Source organism: Epinephelus moara, chromosome 21, assembly GCF_006386435.1.
Source record: "Epinephelus moara isolate mb chromosome 21, YSFRI_EMoa_1.0, whole genome shotgun sequence".
Classification (NCBI taxonomy): Eukaryota; Metazoa; Chordata; class Actinopteri; order Perciformes; family Serranidae; genus Epinephelus; species Epinephelus moara.
This window is the reverse complement of record NC_065526.1, coordinates 5,371,803-5,392,301: the sequence shown is the minus strand read 5'-3', so window position 1 is coordinate 5,392,301 and position 20,499 is coordinate 5,371,803. Positions and strand designations below refer to the sequence as shown.

The 20,499-nt window shown below is 39.6% G+C and overlaps 1 protein-coding gene across 4 annotated transcripts in view; it reads right to left on the bottom strand.

Annotated features, from left to right (window-relative positions):
* st18 (ST18 C2H2C-type zinc finger transcription factor) overlaps positions 1–18,372 on the bottom strand; it is a 35,112-nt gene extending 16,740 nt beyond the window's left edge. Inside the window, exons 1-5 of one of the 4 annotated variants that reach the window (XM_050033300.1) lie at positions 18,278–18,372; positions 7,512–7,627; positions 4,608–4,659; positions 3,744–3,774; positions 3,349–3,536 (exon numbers count right to left, since the gene is read on the bottom strand). In XM_050033300.1, coding sequence (XP_049889257.1) covers positions 3,349–3,536; positions 3,744–3,774; positions 4,608–4,659 — 271 coding nt within the window. In that variant the 5' untranslated portion in view covers positions 7,512–7,627; positions 18,278–18,372. Of the gene's footprint in view, positions 1–3,348; positions 3,537–3,743; positions 3,775–4,607; positions 4,660–7,511; positions 7,628–13,601; positions 13,740–17,866; positions 18,023–18,277 lie in introns of those variants that run through there. The other 3 variants (XM_050033302.1, XM_050033299.1, XM_050033301.1) reach the window with 3 other exon arrangements.
* Positions 18,373–20,499: the final 2,127 nt, after the last annotated feature.

The window sequence follows — 20,499 nt, the reverse complement described above, 5'->3', positions numbered from 1 at the left end:
TCCAAGCAATTCCTCAAGTATGTTTTAGACAACATATACACGACCCTGCTGTCTGCTAGTTGAACATGAAACCTGGAGATGAGAAACAAAATTGTTTTCTTCTTCCTCTCTGTCTCCAATTGGAGCAACAACCCAACAAAGATTTAGGACAAGATTACGGAGGGATTTACTGTGCGGTGGACAGTGAACATCATTAATTAATTATGTGTATTTTTAAGTGCAAACTAAGCAGCAGCATGTTGTCATCTGCACACACACACACACACAAAAAAAACTGATTTAAAAACACATAATTGAGATGTGAACGAGGAAAAGTGAAGAGGATTCCTGAAAACACAGATGGAGGAAACCACAAACATGCAGATAAAAGAGAGAAATCTCTGTTAGCTGCTGCTGTCTGTGTGGCAGGACATGGTTTAGGAGAAGCCAACCATACACCTCAGTCAAAAAACTGACAAATTTTGGTTACAAAAAAGTGATAAAAGCACAACAGCTAACAGTGCCCACAGAAATGAATGGCTTGTTCAGTGAACATGAACCAAAAAAATTACTGAAAAATACAAGTGTTTGGATTAAATTTGATAAGAGCTTGTATCTTTAGTTCACCTGCAGTTTCTTTAAAAAAATGGTTATGAAAAAACAGTGGTTGAAAAACAGCTTAGAGATTAAATAAAAATCAGAAATGTCAAGGTATTAAGAATTAATTTAACTTGATCAGTGTGCATAAAACAGTGCTTTGCAATGTTTCAAACAGTTTTCTTTCTATTATAAGCTCTGTGTTTTTAAACAGTAACTAGTCTTGCTTAGTGTAAACATATAGTATATAACTCGTAATAGACTTTTAAAATGCAAGATGCTGCAGGAAAGGATTGTTCAATTATTGATTTTAATGTCTCATCAAAGTCAGAAGAGCTTCTCTAATACTGTCATGGATTTATTTAGGAAGATGACTCTTTTAATTCCCAGCTTTTGATTTTTAAAATCCTCACAGATGTAATATCATACACACATGTACACGACACATGTAGCATCATTATTGTCAATTAATAACATGCATTTCACTCATTTCATGCTATCCCTTTTCTCTCGCTTATTTTGCCAAGTGCTCTCTATAATTTAATTTGCAGTGACCTTTTGGCGTCTATCTTTTAGCATAAATCCAGGAATCCCGGTCACATGCACAGAAAGCCACAAGATTGTGGGAAGCCTTAAACGCAGTGAGAGTCTGATCAGTGGAACGGACAAAGAGGGTTATCCTAAGTGCATCTGAAACAACACTTTATTAACACCACTGATTATATTAAGTCATGGTCAGTGATTAACAATGGAAAGCTATCATCTGGATTGATTCAACAAAATCTCTCTTGATCCTCCAAAACCATTCAAACTTATGCTCGATTAAGGCTCTTTGGGCTACGAGGGTTTTTACTTTGAGTAGGCTGGACTGTGGGCCCAGATCCTCTTAAGTGGCCAGACATCAGATATTTGATAGAAGACAAATAGATAGAGATGGATTGTGAGAATCAGATCACACAGTGTTGAGGATGATACAGATACAGGCATTACTATTAATGAGAGCGGCACAAAAACTTAATCCTCACCAAAAGAGCTTTAACATAAAACATGTGGCGCTAATAAAGAGACAAACTGTTTTTTGTGAATATGTGATTTTGTACAAGTGCAGTCACGTTTTTGCAACATTACAGTGTTTCACTATCAGTTCCCTGCTGTGAAATATAAAAGAGGTGTCTAAAGACAAACCCTGTTGAATGAGAAATTAAAGCCAGTTACACGTATTTACATTTATGAGGCGAGCAACAAGGGTTTTGTTTTTCATCCAGATGGACTCCACGGCCTGACACAGCCGCATACAGTCAGACAAGCACAAAGACGTATACACACTCACACACACATACAAACACAGGGACACAGAAGTGCAGTGAAAAAAGGAAAGAGATGGAGGAAAAAAACTTGGATCCCTCCGGTGGTTTGTGTGTTGGAACAGGTGAACAGTTTGTACTCCAGAATAGCCATTACCAGCACTCTGCAGCAGGGCTGCAGTTGGCTGGAGTTGAACGCAGTGTGGCTCGACCAAACGAGAGGCTTATTTTTCTCCCTTTTTGTTAAAATGCAGATATGACCAGCTTCCCACAGCAAAAAATTCTTACTGCCTCCAGTCCACTTTTCCAATTTTTGTTTTTTTTTCCCACAGAAAATAGCCCCCGAATCTGACAATAACAGCAAAATATGTTCTGAAATTGTTTATCAATATCCATGTTCATTTGACACTCTTCAGACTTTTTTTTTATTCATTCTGGCAGCATTTTGTTTTGTTTTAAAGCTCGTCCACTGAATATCAGGTTCAACTAAGGAAAATATACGGCAGTCAATCAACACTGGATGATAAAAAGAAAAGGAATACACAACAACAAAAGGAAAAACTGACGATGCACAGTGAATTACTTAGATAATTGTAATGTAATATGAACACAGGAAACAAATAAATTCCATTTCCAATGAATCCACACAATTCAGTGAGCTACTCTCCTGGTCCATTTAACTACACACATGTGTACTATAATGAGCTGTAGACATTATGCCTAATTATGTATTAGACTGTGTTAGAGGGCCTAACAAAAGCTTTTGAAAGGGACAATTACGTTTGTTGCTTAGTTACATCGTTAAAAATATACCAAATCAGTGCAGATTATAGTGGGCGAGAATGCACATGTACACCACGAGCATTGTTGCCAAAATGCACAAAATTCAATTCATTAGGAAAAAAGAAAACATTTTCGCTCCTGAAAAGGACAGTGGCATAAGTGAAAGTAAACAATTTTTAACTGTTGTTGATGAAAATGTTTTTATGGTTTGGTAGGAAATAAAAACAGTGAAACATCAGAACATACGCCAGGCAGTGTTGACGCCTCATTTGTCTCTCACAATAGGCGACTTCAATATTAATTCAGTTCAAAAGAATGGAGGAAGTTTAATTTAAATCAAAGTGAACTGGTGCACTCCCCCATTCAGTGTTTCATTCTATGGATTCAATGGGTTTTGGACTGGCTATTGAAAAAGGACAGATGAGGGGTCTGAAATCTGGCCTCATCAAAAGAGGGTAAAGCCACGCCAAAAATATCATGGCAGATCAGCTGTCAAAACTTCAATTTGTGGACGTGAGACACAACTAATGTGGACCCAGCAGTGTAGTCTTTCACTTCCACTGCACAATGACTGCGGCTGCTGGCTGATGGCAGAGGGAGGGAAATATGAATGCAACAGATGGGATTTTAAAATTCAGCGTCAATTGTTCATCAAAACAGACAAAACAACAGGACATCTGTTTACCTGCTGGAGTGTCAATGTTCCTCAGCTCTTCTTTGTCCTGTGGCGGTGCCAGGTCCTCGCTCTCCTCTTCACATGCCTCGCTGGGGCTGTAGTGGCGGGGCTTCATCAGCAGGGACTTTCTCTTGTTGACGGGGGCGCCCTGCACCCCTTCCTGAGCACTCCTCTTCCTCGCCATGGACCCATATGGGCTGGAGGGAAGAGGGGAACGGACAAAAGGCACAGCAGGGTCAACAGAGGCCTCAGTTGGCTCATTTCAAGGGTCCAACTATTAAAATTGGAGGTTTTCTTTTATGGAGTTAAAACCCCTCTAATGAATAACATCAATAATCTGAAATGTTTCCTTTTTTTTTTTTTTTTTTTTAGTAAATTAGTAAATTCACATCATAAAATTTCACCTGTGAGTCTCGGTGATGCAGTCGGCCAGCCCTGTGGAATAAAGGCCAAAAAAGAACAGATAAAACGTGGTGTTTACATTTCCACTACAGTAGCACAGCATCTGTCGACATATTCTCCATCAAAGGTTCAAGCCGACTCACGACTTTTGGGCTATTGCTAATGAAATATTTTACAATGTTCTGCAAATATTTGTTTTGTGGATAATGATTTAGGGATGATACCACCTGGGCTAATACTGCGTTACGCAGCCTTTAGCCATAGATTTTATTCTCTTTTATAATGCCATGGGGTATAATCAGCACAAGGATGGAGAAGTGGTCTCGTCATTGATCTGAAAAGCTTTTCATTCAGTCTGCTCATTCTCCGGGAGACCATCGGTAGCTCATCCTTTGACAACGTTGACAACATGATCTAAAAGGGTAAATCAATTTTCCCAGGGGCCCGGCGTGAATCTCATTCACAAGTTCTACCCCTACTCCCATGAAGCACAACCAATAATAACACTTTTCATGAATTTCCCCAGATGTAGTAATAGCTCCAGCGTGAGCAGGCGGGCCTCAGAGGCCCTGAACACTTGCATAATGACATATCCAGTCTAGAGGTTTTCAATCACACAATATATACACACTCCTTAACTAATTTGAGCCAGTGTTCACAATTTAATGAAGTTATTCCCCTCTGAATAATGAAATGGCAGTGCAGTGCTCTTCAGACCGGTAAGATAATACATAAAATTGACAGTTATAAAGTTGGATTGTTGAACTGATACCCCTAACCCATGGCGATAAGTGGAGTATGTGTGTGTGAGCGTGCATGCATGTGTGTTTAGTTAAAAGCAAACTAGAACTGAGAGCTGCACTCACCTGTGCTACTGTTACATGTTTTCAGGGTTTGCTCCTCACCTTCAGAATCCATCTGCAAACACAACACGCAATGTACACATGAGCCGCTGAACGCACAGATTTAAATGTATTTATCGTTTTTATTAGAAATGGGAAAAGGCTTCGTAGATCATTGGAGATTTTTTTTGTCAGCCAGAGAGCCTTAAAATCAATTTGCGTGCAACATCACAAAGAGCTCCTAAAACATCAGTGATATGCAAACACATAAAGTATAATGTTCGGGGGGGGGAAAGTTTCAAAGGTGAGTAAAAATGTAATGACACTAAATAATGACATTAAAGTACGGACAGCACCTCGCTGTGTGTGTTTAGACAAAAATAGTTGCTAAAATCCATCCACTCTCGCTGGCTGTTGCTTGTGGGTCCCAAATAAAACCTATTAAACATAATTATTCCAGGCTGATGGTGGCGTATAGTGGTCACAGGCCAGTGAAATCTGTGAGTCATAGGATATGCTGTTACTTTTCCCTGGTAATGGGAAACATGACTCCTCTCTCTCGTTTGCTGTTGTGATTGAAGGCACTGACCTGTCATACATTTATAATAGGGGAGCAGGTGTGGCAGTGATGGACCTTAATTTCCTTTAATAAACCTTTTATGTGCCACACTCTTAATGCCACGCCGGGCCCTCAGAGGTCCTGCTCATAATAGGTTCATTACTTTTGATTACTACAGCCTATTGAGACAAACAACTCCCAAACACTATAGATTACATTCTGTAAAAACGAATGTACCTCATTAGTTTGTAACACTTTTCCACACAGACATGCTTCAACATTTTGTGTAAATTTGTTGTTTTGGAGGCAAAATGCTGCTCTTACATGCTGCAACCTGAGATTGTAACACGGACATTAATCAAAGTTCAAATGATGTTATCAGTGTACCGAAATATCACCACTGACTCACACGCGTTTATTACCACGGTGGTTTTTTTATTTGACATTTTAGAAGTGCCCTTCTCATGCAAATGTTTTAAAAACAGTATTTTATCATTAAACTTGTTACATTTACAACACAGATTGTTTTTCTTTTATGTGTCTTTTTATTTCTCTGAATTCATTAAGAATAATGTCATAAAAAAAAAACACCAAATAATGAGTGGTTTATGGTGCCTGTCCAACCAATGAAACACAATTATGTTGCGCTATACGTCCAACTATACCTCAACATATTATTTCATCGCGAGCTGCATATCCAGTTTCACATATTATATAAGACTGACGAGCAGACTGCGACCTTTCCTTTGTTCACGCTGCCTTTAAAGTGCGTCACTTGTGCCTTTCTGACATAATTATGACAAAAGCTACAAGCAGATTTGGACAAAGCAGAGGCTACTGTATTTCTAATTCACATAACAGGAAGTGACAAGTAACAAGAGAACAAGGAAGGCCTCCATAGATGCTCTGGTGTACTAACAGGTAGTCCTGGCATGGCAACAACATGGACAAACATGTGACGCAGAGTGTTTACAAAAGCAGAACAAATAGATGCATTCAGGGTCAAACGAGAGCTTTTATTTGACATTCCCTACACAATCTGGCCGAGGGCTTTATATAATTTACCTTTTCATTATTATTGTGTGGCAGTTCTTTTGGTCAATGTATCATTCTTTTTCTATACAGAGTGCGGTATTATGAAATAAAGTGTTAGATCCTGGATATATGAAAGGGAACAGTGGGAAAAGTGTGTGTTAATGCCTTGGTCAACAAATATAGCTCCTTCTGTGGACACCCAGAAGTGGAAACTGGTCGACCAACAGATAATAGTGACAATATTCAGGTGTAATAATAATTTATAGAAGTTATACCACACACTAATAAGCACTTAAAACGTACTTCTGTCTGCATACAGCTACATGATAATGTAATATATCAAATATGTATGCACCACCAGGAAATGCTAAATAGGGAAGTCATAGTACGGTGTTGCTAGTGGAAATTAAAAATACATTCAACATACATACAACAATACTTTTTTCTTTTTCTTTTCTTTAAGTAATTCTCTCACCTAAAATTATGTAAGTGTTCAAACAATGCGTGTCCCCATCTAGATTTCCTGTGATTTCTGTACGTCTTCTCTGGCATTAAATTCTGCGTAGTTGCCAACAACTCTCGTAAAATGTTGTAAAGACACAACTGGGGCTGTTGTTCATGGGTTGATAGCAGTACAGAACATTTTCACTCTACATCACTGCCTCCAAAACACAAGATCTTGTATCTCAAGGGCGTAGGTTTCAACTCTGGAGGGGGCACGTGTGAAATGGTGGATGTTGGGGTCCTCCGCCAAAAAAAATTGCGCATCAAACACTTTTTATTTACATATTTGTGTCTTTCTGCATCAGTTTATGGTGTAAGATGTGTTTAGTTTCGTGAATATTGAAGGGTACATGTCTCCTGTGCCCCCCAGAAACCTGCGTATATTCTATTTTACTGTGTGTTTAATGTATTTTCCAATGATTTCCACTCATTGGTATTCATAGTTAAAACAAAGCTACAGTCTAAACCTCAAAACCTCGTAGCAAATCTCTCCAAACTCTTTATTATGATTTCAAAGAAAGTTCCATGAGCTCCAGATCCAGCCGAGACGACCTGACTATCAACCAACATGTTAGAAAACGCAGACTCAGCAATGCCTTCTAAAAGAGTATATTATGTGGCTGCCACCCACAGCTCTGCATAAGTAAAAAAAAAAAAAAACAAGCTCAGTTTGTGATCACTGTGGTCAAAGGTGCAGTGACACTCCACCACTTAGCATGCTACTTATCCAAAACACTGTTACACAACCATTTAGAGACTTTGTGTCCCTAACAGAAGTCATTCTCACTTTGTGTGCAGCGTTTAAGCTCCGTCTGTGTCCGATTGTTTACCTTTGATTGTAGTTTTCCGAGCGCTCTGTAGGAAAAGATGCCGGATCCGCACTGTCCACCCCGGTTAATGCTTTCACACTTGTTATCTCTCAGGAGGTGATCGTGTAATTCATTATCTATAACAGACAAAAAAAAACACCAGATACATGTGTTTAAAAATCTGCAACTTTTTTTTTTTTAAGTGTATCTTAAAATCATTGGTTTGTCTTTTTGGGGGTTTCTATCGTTGCATTTTTTAATCTGGAGACATGGATGTGAACATGCAGTCAGGAAAAAAGGTGGAAAGAGCACATTAATACCTCACATGGAATAAGAAACACGATGCAAATTGATTGCTTGACAGAGATCAAATTGCTTGCTTCTAATTAATACAAAACATCCAAGAGGGAAAACAAGGATGAACACAATGAGTACATTAAGCCTCTTCACTTCACAGATCTTATTATGGAATTATTTATTTCTGTTAGCTTTGAAAAAAAAAACATCTTCTTAATTATAGCTCACAGAGCGCTTCCCCGGAAAAACAAAACTGGGGGAAAAAAGAGGAGGTGGGGGGAGCGAGGGAGGGTTATTCACTCAGTTTCATTAGCATATGAAAAAAGACTCACTACTATTTGAGCTGGTTCGTCATCTGCTGAATCATATTTATGCACCCCCCACCCCTCCTCAAGTCCAACACAAATAATGCTTCTCAGAGGACTGTTTCTCTGCGTCTAGGGCAGATTTCTCAGGGGGAAAGGAGGCAGCCTGATGCTGAGGGTCTATGAGATTTTCTATGTGTTAATCTGGCTGCTAGCTGTCCTTGAGCCCAGCCCATTCCCCCCTAACCCCATCTGCTAGCATTCCCACCACAGAGGAGAGAATGGGCTGCGACTGGGGGTAGAAAAAGAGAGGGACCTTCCCAGTCCAGCAATCATGAATAACCATTGCCTCGCACCATTATCAGAAAGGCTGGATCCAAGCTGAGATGGTGGTGAGGAAATATCTGTAAAACACCCCGGCGCTCCTGACATTACTCTAACCACACTCTCACATTTTGTTGTAAGTGATGCTATTATTATTATTTTCATATAATGCCTTATTAATGCCGTGCAGCTGCTGTGGATATTCATCACTGACCTTGAGTCTTTGTGTCCCCTTGTTCCCAGCTTATCCGCGCACTTGGGACGCTCTCATGTAATTAACACAGACATTATTGTGATGTGAGTTTAAAAAAAACTCAGTGGTACTGTGCTGATACCTCATCTTGAAACCAATAAAGCAGGCCCGGAGTCGCAAAGTAAGATTCTGGAGACCATAAAATTAATTACATTATTTACATTTCCTTTAGATAGGGGGTGGGGTGGGGGGTACAGGCGAGATGATAGAGGCAAATGAGATTACACAAAATAAGATTTCAAAATGTCAGTGCTGCACACTCAACCAACCAACTGTTATGATTAGATTACTCCTTTAATATAATTACTGTCTAAGGCTGTGTGTGGAAACAATGCATACATAAAAAACAGGAGCCACGTCTTAACTGATTCCCATCCTTTTCTCCACGAGCCTTTTTCTCTTAACCTTTCTTCAACAGTATCATTTTGAATTATAGGGAACGGATGGGTGCTCTGTGCAAGGTCACTGTCTGGTGTGTATCAACCCCCCCTTCTCTTTCTCTCTCCCTCTCTCCTTGTTTTTGTTTCCTCTTCCAGAAGCACACTGAGTGAAGGGTTAAAACTGGAATGGATTTAATTATGGAATGAATGGAATTATAATGCGCCTGCAGCAAGTTTTCCTCCTTATTTATTAAAGCAGCTGATGGGCCAGGTTTGATGAGCCACTTCTGGCATAATTGAGTCATCACACAAAGAGGGTTCCTCGCATTCAGAGTGGTTTTATCAGCAGCAAACAGACCTGATTACTGGCAATTACACTCTGATCTAGGGGAAGGAGAAAAAAAGGGTAAATGTGCGGGGTAACTTCTGTGTTTATAGTTTACCCCGGGAATAATTTTCACATTAATTTTACATGCTAAGTGTTTTCTGTTTATGTATAATAAAGAGCAAACGGCAAGGAGATAGCACCTTTTTACTTTCATATTTCCTTGTAATGAATGTCTGAGGATAGAGCGAACTGATCATAATTTATATTTACCCTATGGGACGTTTGAGGTGTGCAGAGAAGCATGCCAAACATAAACTGTAGATGAAGCAAAAGGTGAGCTGGCAGGAGCGTACCTGCTTGTGCTCACACCTATTCTGTGGAAAGCAGGTAGAATTGTGTGCAGAAAGCAGGCGATTGCTTTTGCCATTTTTCATTGAGATGCAAATGGAATTCGTGGTGAGTAAATTAAGCTCTGCTCAGAGATTAAAATCAACTTCTGTTCAGAGAGTATTTAGATAAACAACTTTTCTTTTTTTGTCTTTTTTGTGAGGTGGCCAGGGAGCCATCAGATGCCCTGTGTGCCTAAATACCAGCTGGACATTAGAATAATGGCTGAGATATATTTTAGGAGGGGGGGAGGGGACAAAGGGGGTTTAGTATGTCTAATTTATGTCTAAAACTTGGCATAAAATCTTTATTTTTTATATTACAATGTTAAATTATCAGTCACCTACATAGTAAAATTGACAGCTAATCAACACTGGAAAATGTGCTTCATTTATAGTCCTTTATACCTTGAATGATTTAAATATTAAGATGAGTGTTGTGAAAATTTTAACCAAAGAAAAATATCGGACTTTTACTTGTGCTTATATGCCCTTTCAAATAAAAGAGAGAAAAAAAAAATGCTGTAAAAGAAAATTATTCTGCCGGCAATTTATGAGCATTCCTCCTTCTGATGGAGGTTTCTGGATTCATGCAGACACAGTCAAAAATCTTGAAGTCAACTGCGATTTCAGATATAACAGCCTCACAGCTACCCTGACGGCCAAGCAAAGTGTTTGTGCCTTTTGCCAAAGAGTACTTTTATAGAGGAGCGTATTGGCATCTTATCACTTCTCCAAGACAGAGATGCTTCAATAAAAGAACACAGCTCAGAGAATTCTTAACAGACAATTAGGAGCCTGGCTAGCCGCTATCGCTTCAATGATTTGTTATGATGGCATAACTACAGGGGAAACTTGTTATTGGACGGAGTTAGCAAGAGTCCCATAAAAGAGTCAGATGGTGACACCTTTGCCGAGGTGATTTATGAATCTTGTAATCGCTTTCCAAAGTCATCCCAAAGCCTTCCCTCTAAATTGAGTTCATCTGGAGCCGGACCACACAAAGGCACCAAGTCCAGATTGTTTCTTCTGACATCAAAGAGCCAATTTCTGTTTTTGACCAAATTTCTGGTGCTTTGAGTTCCCTTATCGTATGAAAGGGGCCTAGATGATATGCTATTTTATTTGTGAATTTCAATCCAATTAAGAACACCAAAAATATTGAGACAAATAAAATTAGTATCTTCTTGCACTACACTATGCATCAATAGCATAATAAATGGAGTGGCAGACAATCCGTCCATTGGCAAGTCTCCAGTCTGCCAAACCACTCTCATGTTAGTTTGAATCTTTGAATTCTGTCATGAACATGTTTTTTCAAACCTGTCTAATTTGGGGACAGGTGTTTGGGGAAAAAGAAGTTCCAGCCCTGGTGTAACAATGAGCAGAGTAATCCTGCTCATTGTTCCTGCCCAAGGAGGCCCTTTCATGGAGGAGGTTGCATGAATGCTACCAGGTGGTCTGCAATTTGGAGAAACGTAGTAACCGTTCCAGCTAATCCCCCCGTCACAAAAGGCAGGTCTCCAGTGCTCCGGGGCTCTCCGGGGCAAAGGGAAAAGTTTACCTCGAACACACAGTGTCTGAAAGGAGTCAGGGACTCGAGCAGTGATTCCTAATCAGATTGCGCTGAAGTGAACAGCTCGCATGGCAGCTGTAGTTTTCCCAGGGTTAATTACCTTTCACTGCTCTCTCTAAATGAGTCAGCTGTTCCTGTCATTAAACAACTCCACTCTATCTCTGCTCCTCTGTCCTCCACACACATGTGCACACGGGTGCGTGCGTTCACACACACACATGCACACATGCACACACTAACCCATACACAGATAGAGGCGCACTTTTGTTTTTCTTCCAGTATCTTTAATGTATTGGATATGGCGATCAAGCAAAAGACTTTGTAGACATTGATTACTTGAATATTATAGCGACTTTGATCACTTTGCTAATCAGTCAGAGGTTGCTGCCTTTTTATTCAGGCTACTGATGTTTATGCAGATAGAAGGCAGTATTCCCAATACACCTCCCCTACCCTGTTGAAGCAAAATAATACCAATCTGTCAAGGTCTTATTCTAAAGAGCCCATTTAGTACTAATTGACTATATATAGGAAGCAAACATGTTCACATATGCGCACACACACACAAACACACCCGGCATACACACAAACACGCGGGTACACATACATGCACACACACAAACACAGAGTCCAGCTCTGATATAGTTGTGCTGTCATCAATTCTGAACAATCTGTCTGCTTACTGAGCTCAGTGGCTTAGGATGTTGGGGGAGTTTTAAGTGATTTTTGCCACTGTATGGTAAAATCCCTTGGCCACCTGGATTACAAACTCTAGTCCTTTAACTCATGCCAGTATAAATCCGTGTTAACTCGGATTTACCTCTGGCATATGAATTCTCAATCTGCGTAAGCTTTGTTTGGAATGAGTCGAACATAAGTATTTCATGCAGTAAGGATGCCCAATGGTGAATTCCTATTTCTGTGAAACACACACTGGCAGATAGTTCAGGACTAAATCAGTTATCAAAATAACAAGAAGAAGGAGAGAAAAAAAAAAGCCTTAAGCGGTGTTTTATTACACCACAAGAGGTGAGGCCCGTATGGCTGTTCACAACCAGGTGGAAGTGTGCAATGCTGCACTGTGAGATCCGCGTAACCATGGCGACGGATATAAACTCAGAGCTGTACGCTGTGGTCAAGAGTTTAATCAGATTCCTCGTGCCATACAAAGATTTCGCTTTGCTTATTGTCAGACAAACATTATTTGCTCAGTTGTTCAAACACAAGCGCTGGTCTGCCACCAAAAGCGATCATGATAAAATAAAATATGGCATGAGCAGCCTGGAGGATCTAAATTAAGTATTATCCAATATCCATACAATCTCTCACACTCTCTCTCCGACACACACACACACACACACACACACATGACACACACACACTTCTGGGCTAGCAGAGTTAAGCCAGACTATTTTGTACTTAAAAGGTTAGCAGGGCTGTTTTGTGAGTTTGATCCATGCTTGCCAAATCAGCAGATGGTCCATGAATATGATTATATGCATCAATAAAAGGAGTAATCTTTAACAAAATGTAAATTTGACTTAAGTCCAGGGTTTAATATACGCGATGGACTTTAACCCAGTTTCCAGCCTGACAGTGGAGCATGATAAGCTAATGCACTTAAATGTTTGTGTTACAGCAATCACCACTGACGCTGCTATTCAGAGATCAAAACGAGGAGTCCGAGGGAAGGTGCAAGATATCTGCACAGCGTTGTGTCGAGACAACATCAATTCACTTTTGAGTGAGTATCTAAACAGCTCAGCAATCGATACAAACTGAGTCTGGGTGCTTAACAAGACCCTCTCTCGTGCTGTCATGCCTTCCTCTATCATTGCCTCTCAGTGCTTTTTAGATAAATCCTTGGACGACACTGAGTCAAGCTTTTCTCAAGGATCAACAACAATAAACTACATGTGAGTAGCCTGCACCATTAACAAAAATACAGGCACCAAAAATTAACCTTTTTACTTTTAAAACATGGAGTTCAAGTCCAAGTGGCTCACAGAGAGAAATGGAGAGAAAAGTTTCAGCAGCAATTCAGAAGTTAAGAATGGTCAAGAAAAAACGTGGTGATCTTATTCTGAGTCACATAAAACAGCATCACTGTCATTGACCCTTCAATGAATCTACTTATCTGAGCCTGAGGCTTACACAACACAGCACATCCTCACACAGACAAACAGCATCACTTGTCTCCTGCATCTAAAATGCACCCATGTTAACATGTCCGACAGGGCAGAATGCGCGAGCTCGACTTACCATGCCCTTTTTAGCCTTTGTTTTGCATCTCATAGTGACATCGGGGAGGAGACGGAGCAGAAGGATATCGAGGTGGGGTACAGGGTAGTCCAGAGTCTCGCTGCTGAGAGAGTGTGTTTGGTTCGTGTGTGTGTGTGTATGTGTGTGTGTGTGTACAGGGACACAGTGATATTCACCCGAAACGCTAAGCTTTTTTTTTTTTTTTTTTTTTTTTTTTTTTGTAGCCTTTGTGTCATTCACTTAACAACCAATCTCATTAGCTGCTGGGCTACAATGGGCTGAATTATTTTCTGTGTAAATACACCACATGGTGATCCTCAAGGTAAGACCTCTGAAGGTCTTTTTAATCACATAAAAGATAGATTCACCCCAGCAAAAAAAAAAAAAAAAAAATCAATGACTACTGGATAGGACAGACTGCTCCTAAAAAAAGAATTGAATAAAACAGTCATTTAGAGTGATTCTAATTGAGAAATGAGATTTATATTCCTCGGGGTCTGTAGTGAAGAGAGTGTAAATGTGTAATTATGTGACTGTAATTAATATAGCATGGTGATATATATACACGTAGCTTTGACTTGAAAATGATACTCTGAGCACATATGTAATAGGTGATATAAGAAAAGATGGATGTTCAGCTGCTACTCAGCTTTTAAAAAAAAAAATCTTGCAGGATTTTGGAGGTAAATTATGAGACGATATGTAATAAACACACGTGAAAACCTGGTTTCAAAATCATGTGCATATTTAGCTTTTCACCAGATCTCTTGCTGCAGTGCTTGTTGGTGCAGAACCATGAATCTGTGTAAAATGTAACTACTGTAAGTACTTGAAGTCATGACAGCTGTCTATAAGCATCAGGGACGTGTCTATTGGCCAACTTGACCCTTGTTAGAAAACAAAACAAATACAAAAAGAGAATACTGCAGCCTGGGACTGCCGAGCCGGGTCACTGGAGATTTTCCAGACAAACGCCGCACAGGGGAGGGGAGGGGAGGAAGAATAAAAAGGACAGGCTCAGAATCTCATTTTAACAGACCGCACACAATCTGGGCTCCCACAGAACTATCTCTGCCTGACCGCTTTCTATTTATCCCTTATCAGTGTTTACCAACCGCTAGTTTTCTTTCATTCACACTGTGAGGCAGTTCTCTTACTATCAGTCAACAGCTGACACCGTGGAACAGCCTCAAAGGCAAGAGGAAGGGATCAAAACTAAACCAAAGCTGTTTAAACAATACAACAGAGGAAATAAATTCATAAATCCTAATTCTTCCCAACCCACAAGGGTATAAGCAGATCCTTTATAGTTAGGCCAACAAACAAAACCACAGCCAATGAGGTACATTACAATCAAGGTAAATTCTGAAATATATTTTTAAAACAAGAAAGGCGGAATAAAATCCCATGTAATATTAATTGGGAACATTTCATAGTCTTGCCCTGTCAAGCAAATGTAAGTATTTACTAAAAAGGTTTTTTTAATGTGTGTGTTGTTGGTTTTTTTTAATTATCTTTTTTAGGAAAATCCCACCTGTTTTAACCTTGTTAACATTTTAACATAATTTTTGCTGTAAAGAAGAACCAAGCTACGAAATATGACTGCCATTATACAACACTAACATTTAACTAAGATTTTAAAATGATTTTTGTAGTAATAATTAGTGTCTGCACAGGATCAGTCCACTTCTAAAGGAACAACTAGAAAAAAATAAATAAAAAAATTACAGTGTAAATCTGTATCGTTTATATAATGAGGATTGCTTTTATTTACAATTCTACACACTTAATTATATATTTTAATATTTAATTAAATTTTTTATTATGGCTGAAATTTAATTTATGCAATCTTACTAATAACATTTTAAAGTCATATATTATAACAAATATTTAAACATACATAGATTATACATTTACACAATACTAATTTTAAACGATATAGGACGCTACCTGAACAGACTATTTAAATAAAATATGTTTCTAAGAACTAAAGAGAGAAAATAATAATTTGAAAGGTGTATATATATATATATATATCACAGTGTTGCTTTACATTTTTTTCCCAGCAGGACACACAAACAGCAGTGTTTTTGTCTGGAATACTGTTCAAAAGTTAAGTAATTAATTACATTTATCCTTTCACCAGCTGCTCAACAGCAGATGGATCATTTCTGAGACCTTGTTGAATTAAATCCACATAATTCATTTTCCTGGATTAACTAACTGAAGTTTGAGTAGGGTGAAAAAAAAAGCAGGTAACACAATATATAAGAGGCTGACATGTATGCTGAGCATTTTCGCCTGATTTTGTCGTGTACATTGTGTGTACCCGACGGCTGTTGACTTAAAATTAAAAGAAGGTATTAGAAATCTGAATAACTTTATATTTTATTTATTTTTTGAAGATTGATAGAAACAGGTGAAAATATTTATTTTCCACTACAGAAGTTTCGTGTGCATTGCAGCTGTGTGAATAAGTTAGTGGCTCCAGTTTTGTTTTGCAGCAGGTACCATGGACAGTTCCTGGAGGCGAGCAGAGGTTACATTTATATGTTGTGTAGCAACTAACATCCCTGTGCTTTGAAGCAGAGGGCGGGGAGCAGAGAGGAATAATGCCTCTCACTTATCACTGCTGTACCACACAGCCCTGCTGCAGCCTGTGCTGCTTTTAATTAAAACAAAGAGTCGAGGTGTAACTTTATAACCTCGCTCACAGGTCCTGTCTTCTTATCGCCTCTGAATAACTCGCCAAACTTTTTCAAAGGATTACCGAGATGTGACACTGTTACACAATGCTGCGTTATCTAATGTCTTTTGTTGCTCTTTTCTTGTTTGTTGAGAGATGCGAGCTGACTGGAATAAGCTGATCAGAGTTGTGATTAAATGGAGGCTAACAGGCAGAATGACAACCGGCATTTCAATTTATTTTAGCACTGAAAAATTTCCAAATTTTCCGGTGAAATTCTCCAAACCTAAAAATGATTTAACACCTCAGTCGCAGAGTGTAAAGTCTCTGAAAGACATGGCAATAGATATGACTGGCAGATGTTAGTTTACGTACATATTCTCACTTATAGACTCTAGATTGTTAATTTCTGCTGCTCATAAGAATAATCTGAATCTAAAAAGACTCAGGCCTAAATCTGCTCTCATTTAAAAATATCCTACTTCTGTTTCACAACTTAAAGTTGGATAATAAAGCAGCTCCTGAGCCATTAGTGTGCCGCACGTTACTAGTAAATGATGAACTTTTCCAACCAACATCCGTCCTCCTAAATCAATAGTTGCTCTGGAGACTGTCGAGTGCTTTTGCCCCTCTGAATTTGTTCAAACTTGCCAACATATAAGACAAAAGTTCACTGGTAGACTGTGATCACACTACATGTAGCATTAGCATATCTTTTTTTAAACTTTACCACAGTCACAGTGCAGATAATTACAGATATTCAGATCAGGATGTAATGCTTTGATGAGTTAAGGCAAATCTAAGGCAAATTATAACACAAAATCTGATTTGTAGACAATATTACTGCCACACTACAGTCAACATTAGCATGTAGTTTTCTAACTTTACCGGACTTACAATGCAAATTACCGAAAGCCAGAACAGGACGCAATAAAATACTTCACTGACTGTTCAAATATGTTATTGGAACACAGAGTCAATGTTTAAGTGCATTAGGCTCAGTGGTCTTGTATGTACAGCTGTCACTGTCAAAGCCACAGGCAACCTGACAATGCTTTGTCTCTGCACACAATACGAACATGTGCTCTTCTAAGACAAGCTTATACTCCACACAAATGCTGTGAATTTAATCTAGATAGACAGTATCTCATGCTATCTGGATGATCAAAAATAGGTCATGCCTCTCAAAAAACAGTTTGAGCCATTTAATCTCTTCTCAAACTGTCTGAAACCTGCACTGAAGCTGCGCTCGCTTTCCAGCAAAGATTTTAAGAACACTGATTTGTATCAAGCAAACAATGTTCATCAGCAGTGCAATATTTTCTAAATACTGCCTGACACAGTTGAAAACAATTGCCAGCACAATGCTATTTCACATAAGCTCGTGAAATCCGCAGAACACAAGTTTAGCAGCTGAGTAAATCTCAGTGCAAATCTAAGTTTCTAACACTCCTGTTTTCACATGACAGCATCTAACAGCATGAGCTAAAAGGCTTCACGTTTGCGACACAGAGTATCAGTGATGATAAATGCTGACCAAACTGACAGTATATTAAATAAAAAGAACTTTGACACCAACCTAGTGCTGTGATCCAAAAAGTTTGATTTTCTCCCAGTCTCTTGATAGCTGAGCTGGTGCTGTGGCTTTGAAAGGTAGTCCCCAGGAATATGACATACTGTGCCTTTGACAGCCTCGAGATAAGCACCTGCGTTCGGGTCCCTTTTTACGTCACACCTCCCCATTCACAGCCCTTCAACATGATGCACATTTGCACATCAACAGCCACCAACCCCCCTCCTCGCTCTACTCCCACATCCGCAAAACACACAAACAGGCACACAAGAAGGCAGATGCGCGCACTAGCCTCTACTCATGCGCGCGTACACTCGCACAGACACATGCACAGACACCACAGATTTGTGTGCGCTTAGCGAAGATGCAACATAAATGCAGGCAAACACACACGTGTGCACACACATATACACTCACAGGTGATTTATTCCCTTTTTTTAGCTGCTCCTTCTTCCAGCCGTATTCATATATATCAATCCTTATTCTATGTGTTTAAAAAAAAACTTTCTCTTGCTTTGTCATAAGACCAGGGCATATGCCCTCCCAAGCTCCTCATACATCACTCATCATGCAAATGAGAGGGAATGTCACTCCTCAGCAGCAGATGGCCAGGGATGATAACAATGGCTCAACAGACCAGTTTCAATGTCTGCGACTTTATCGCTACGGCAACAACAAAAATAGATGATATGAAATCCTTGTCTGTTAATTTGATTTCCCCCCTTTTTAATGTTTGTACCTGTCAGTCTGTTTCATTTCTCCTGGACCATTTGAATGTAAAAGCTTTGTCCGGGCTTTTCTGTGACAAGAAGTCTGGCTATCAGTAAAAGGCAGGGACCTGGAAATGATTTTCGGTGACTACGGAAGGCTGCTGCCTAGCAGTTATTCAAGTAATTAGGTGTAATTCCTCCCTGTAGGCCATGTTAGCCTCCTGAGTTAGCTCATGCGTTCGACAGGCCTGGATAGAGACAGGGAAGAATAAAAGAAGAAAGGGGCCCCGAGAAATCACAAATGCAGCTTTTCAAACACCCCCCCAGCCAAAGTGATGTCACCCTGCGTCCTGCTGACTCCTGTTCATACAAGCCCCCATAGCAGAGAGTAAACAGTGGAAGCGTTTAGCAAACAGGGCCAGATTACAATGACAAAGGCAACCACACTTCTGGGTGGAGCCTGGGGCGAGGGGGGCAAAAGAGAGGGGGGGTGAGATGGTGTGGCTCAGGATTTAAAATAAGTGATACCCATGAGGGGGCCCCCCTCAAGATCCTAGCGCAGCCCTTCCCCAGCTGATGGTAGGGGCCACCCAAACATGCTTATCTGTCGGTGATGTCCCCCCCGGTCCCCGGGGACTGACGTGTGAACACAATATGTAATAATAATGTATTTTCAGTTCTTTTTTCTGTGATTTGTGCATTTGGTTATGCAAGGCTGGGGACTTGAGGACGGAGAATATCATTACTTAAGGTTTGGCAGTTGATCATCACCTTGTTTAATGCCTCATTTGAAAGTCTAATTTCTAACTGTCTTCAAGAGGCAATTCATGGTACACTGTGAAAGAGACATACAAAGAGAGTCGACCTGCTCGGTTTCCCCCTCTTTTCACCATTTGTGCCTTGTAATCGTGCAGACATATGAAAGTAAAGAATCATCTATCTAAGCATCTTATTAAATAACATGTTCTTTGTTTGCTGATGCAGACAATCTCCATGCGAGGTTACAAACAGCTTGTTCTGGGGATGATTATTTTATGTCCTGAACTAGAAATCAGGAAGAAAACACACACACACACAAAAACTCATGTAAAGCAATCTTGATAAATTGTGAGAGAGGAACATATTGAGGACCACACTGCACCGCCATTACAAAATGTTGCATTTTCTTTTGGCCCCAACATCTGTTTAAATCTCTAAAAAAAAAGACCTCATTCAAAGCAGGCATAGAACACAAACTAGTGTTTTGTCAAGCTATTTCATCAACTGAAAATGTGGGCATAACTGGAGAGAGCTGATGGAGAAATGAAAGAGGAGTGGGTTGGACAAAATTACATGTCAAACAAGGGTTCACATTTAAAAAGTCCTGCTCATATTTGTAGAAAGTGTTTGATTGCATTTAGAAAGGTATTACAATGGGTCACATCTGTGTCTAAAAGCTTTTTGCATTCTGCTGCAAATTATGTAAGCAAAGTGAAGGGTCATGGCACCCTGTTGTTTCGAGCACTATACCTTCCTCCCGTGAAACCTACACAAATATGTTTAACTGAATTCTTCTAATGCACTGCAGGGATCAAAATGTCAGCGGTATAACTTCAACAAACCCCCTCACTCAACACCCCGCCCCGTTATTCCAACAAAGCAAAGCGGCTAATTTCGCATGGCAGCCCATACACCCAAACAACAATGCATATTCACACTGTGCCATTGAATATGATAGATGTGTAAAAATCTATATTAAACTGTGGTTAATTTCAGCTATAATGCTATAAGCTTGGTCTAAAATGACACAAATGCTTCTTCTTGGTGGTGCTGAACCCTCATTGTGCAACCACTTGATGCCGCTTGTTCATCACACAAAGTCACATAAAAGGACTGAATTAAAATTTTAAAAAATTATTTGCATATGCAAATACGAGGAACCAAACATAA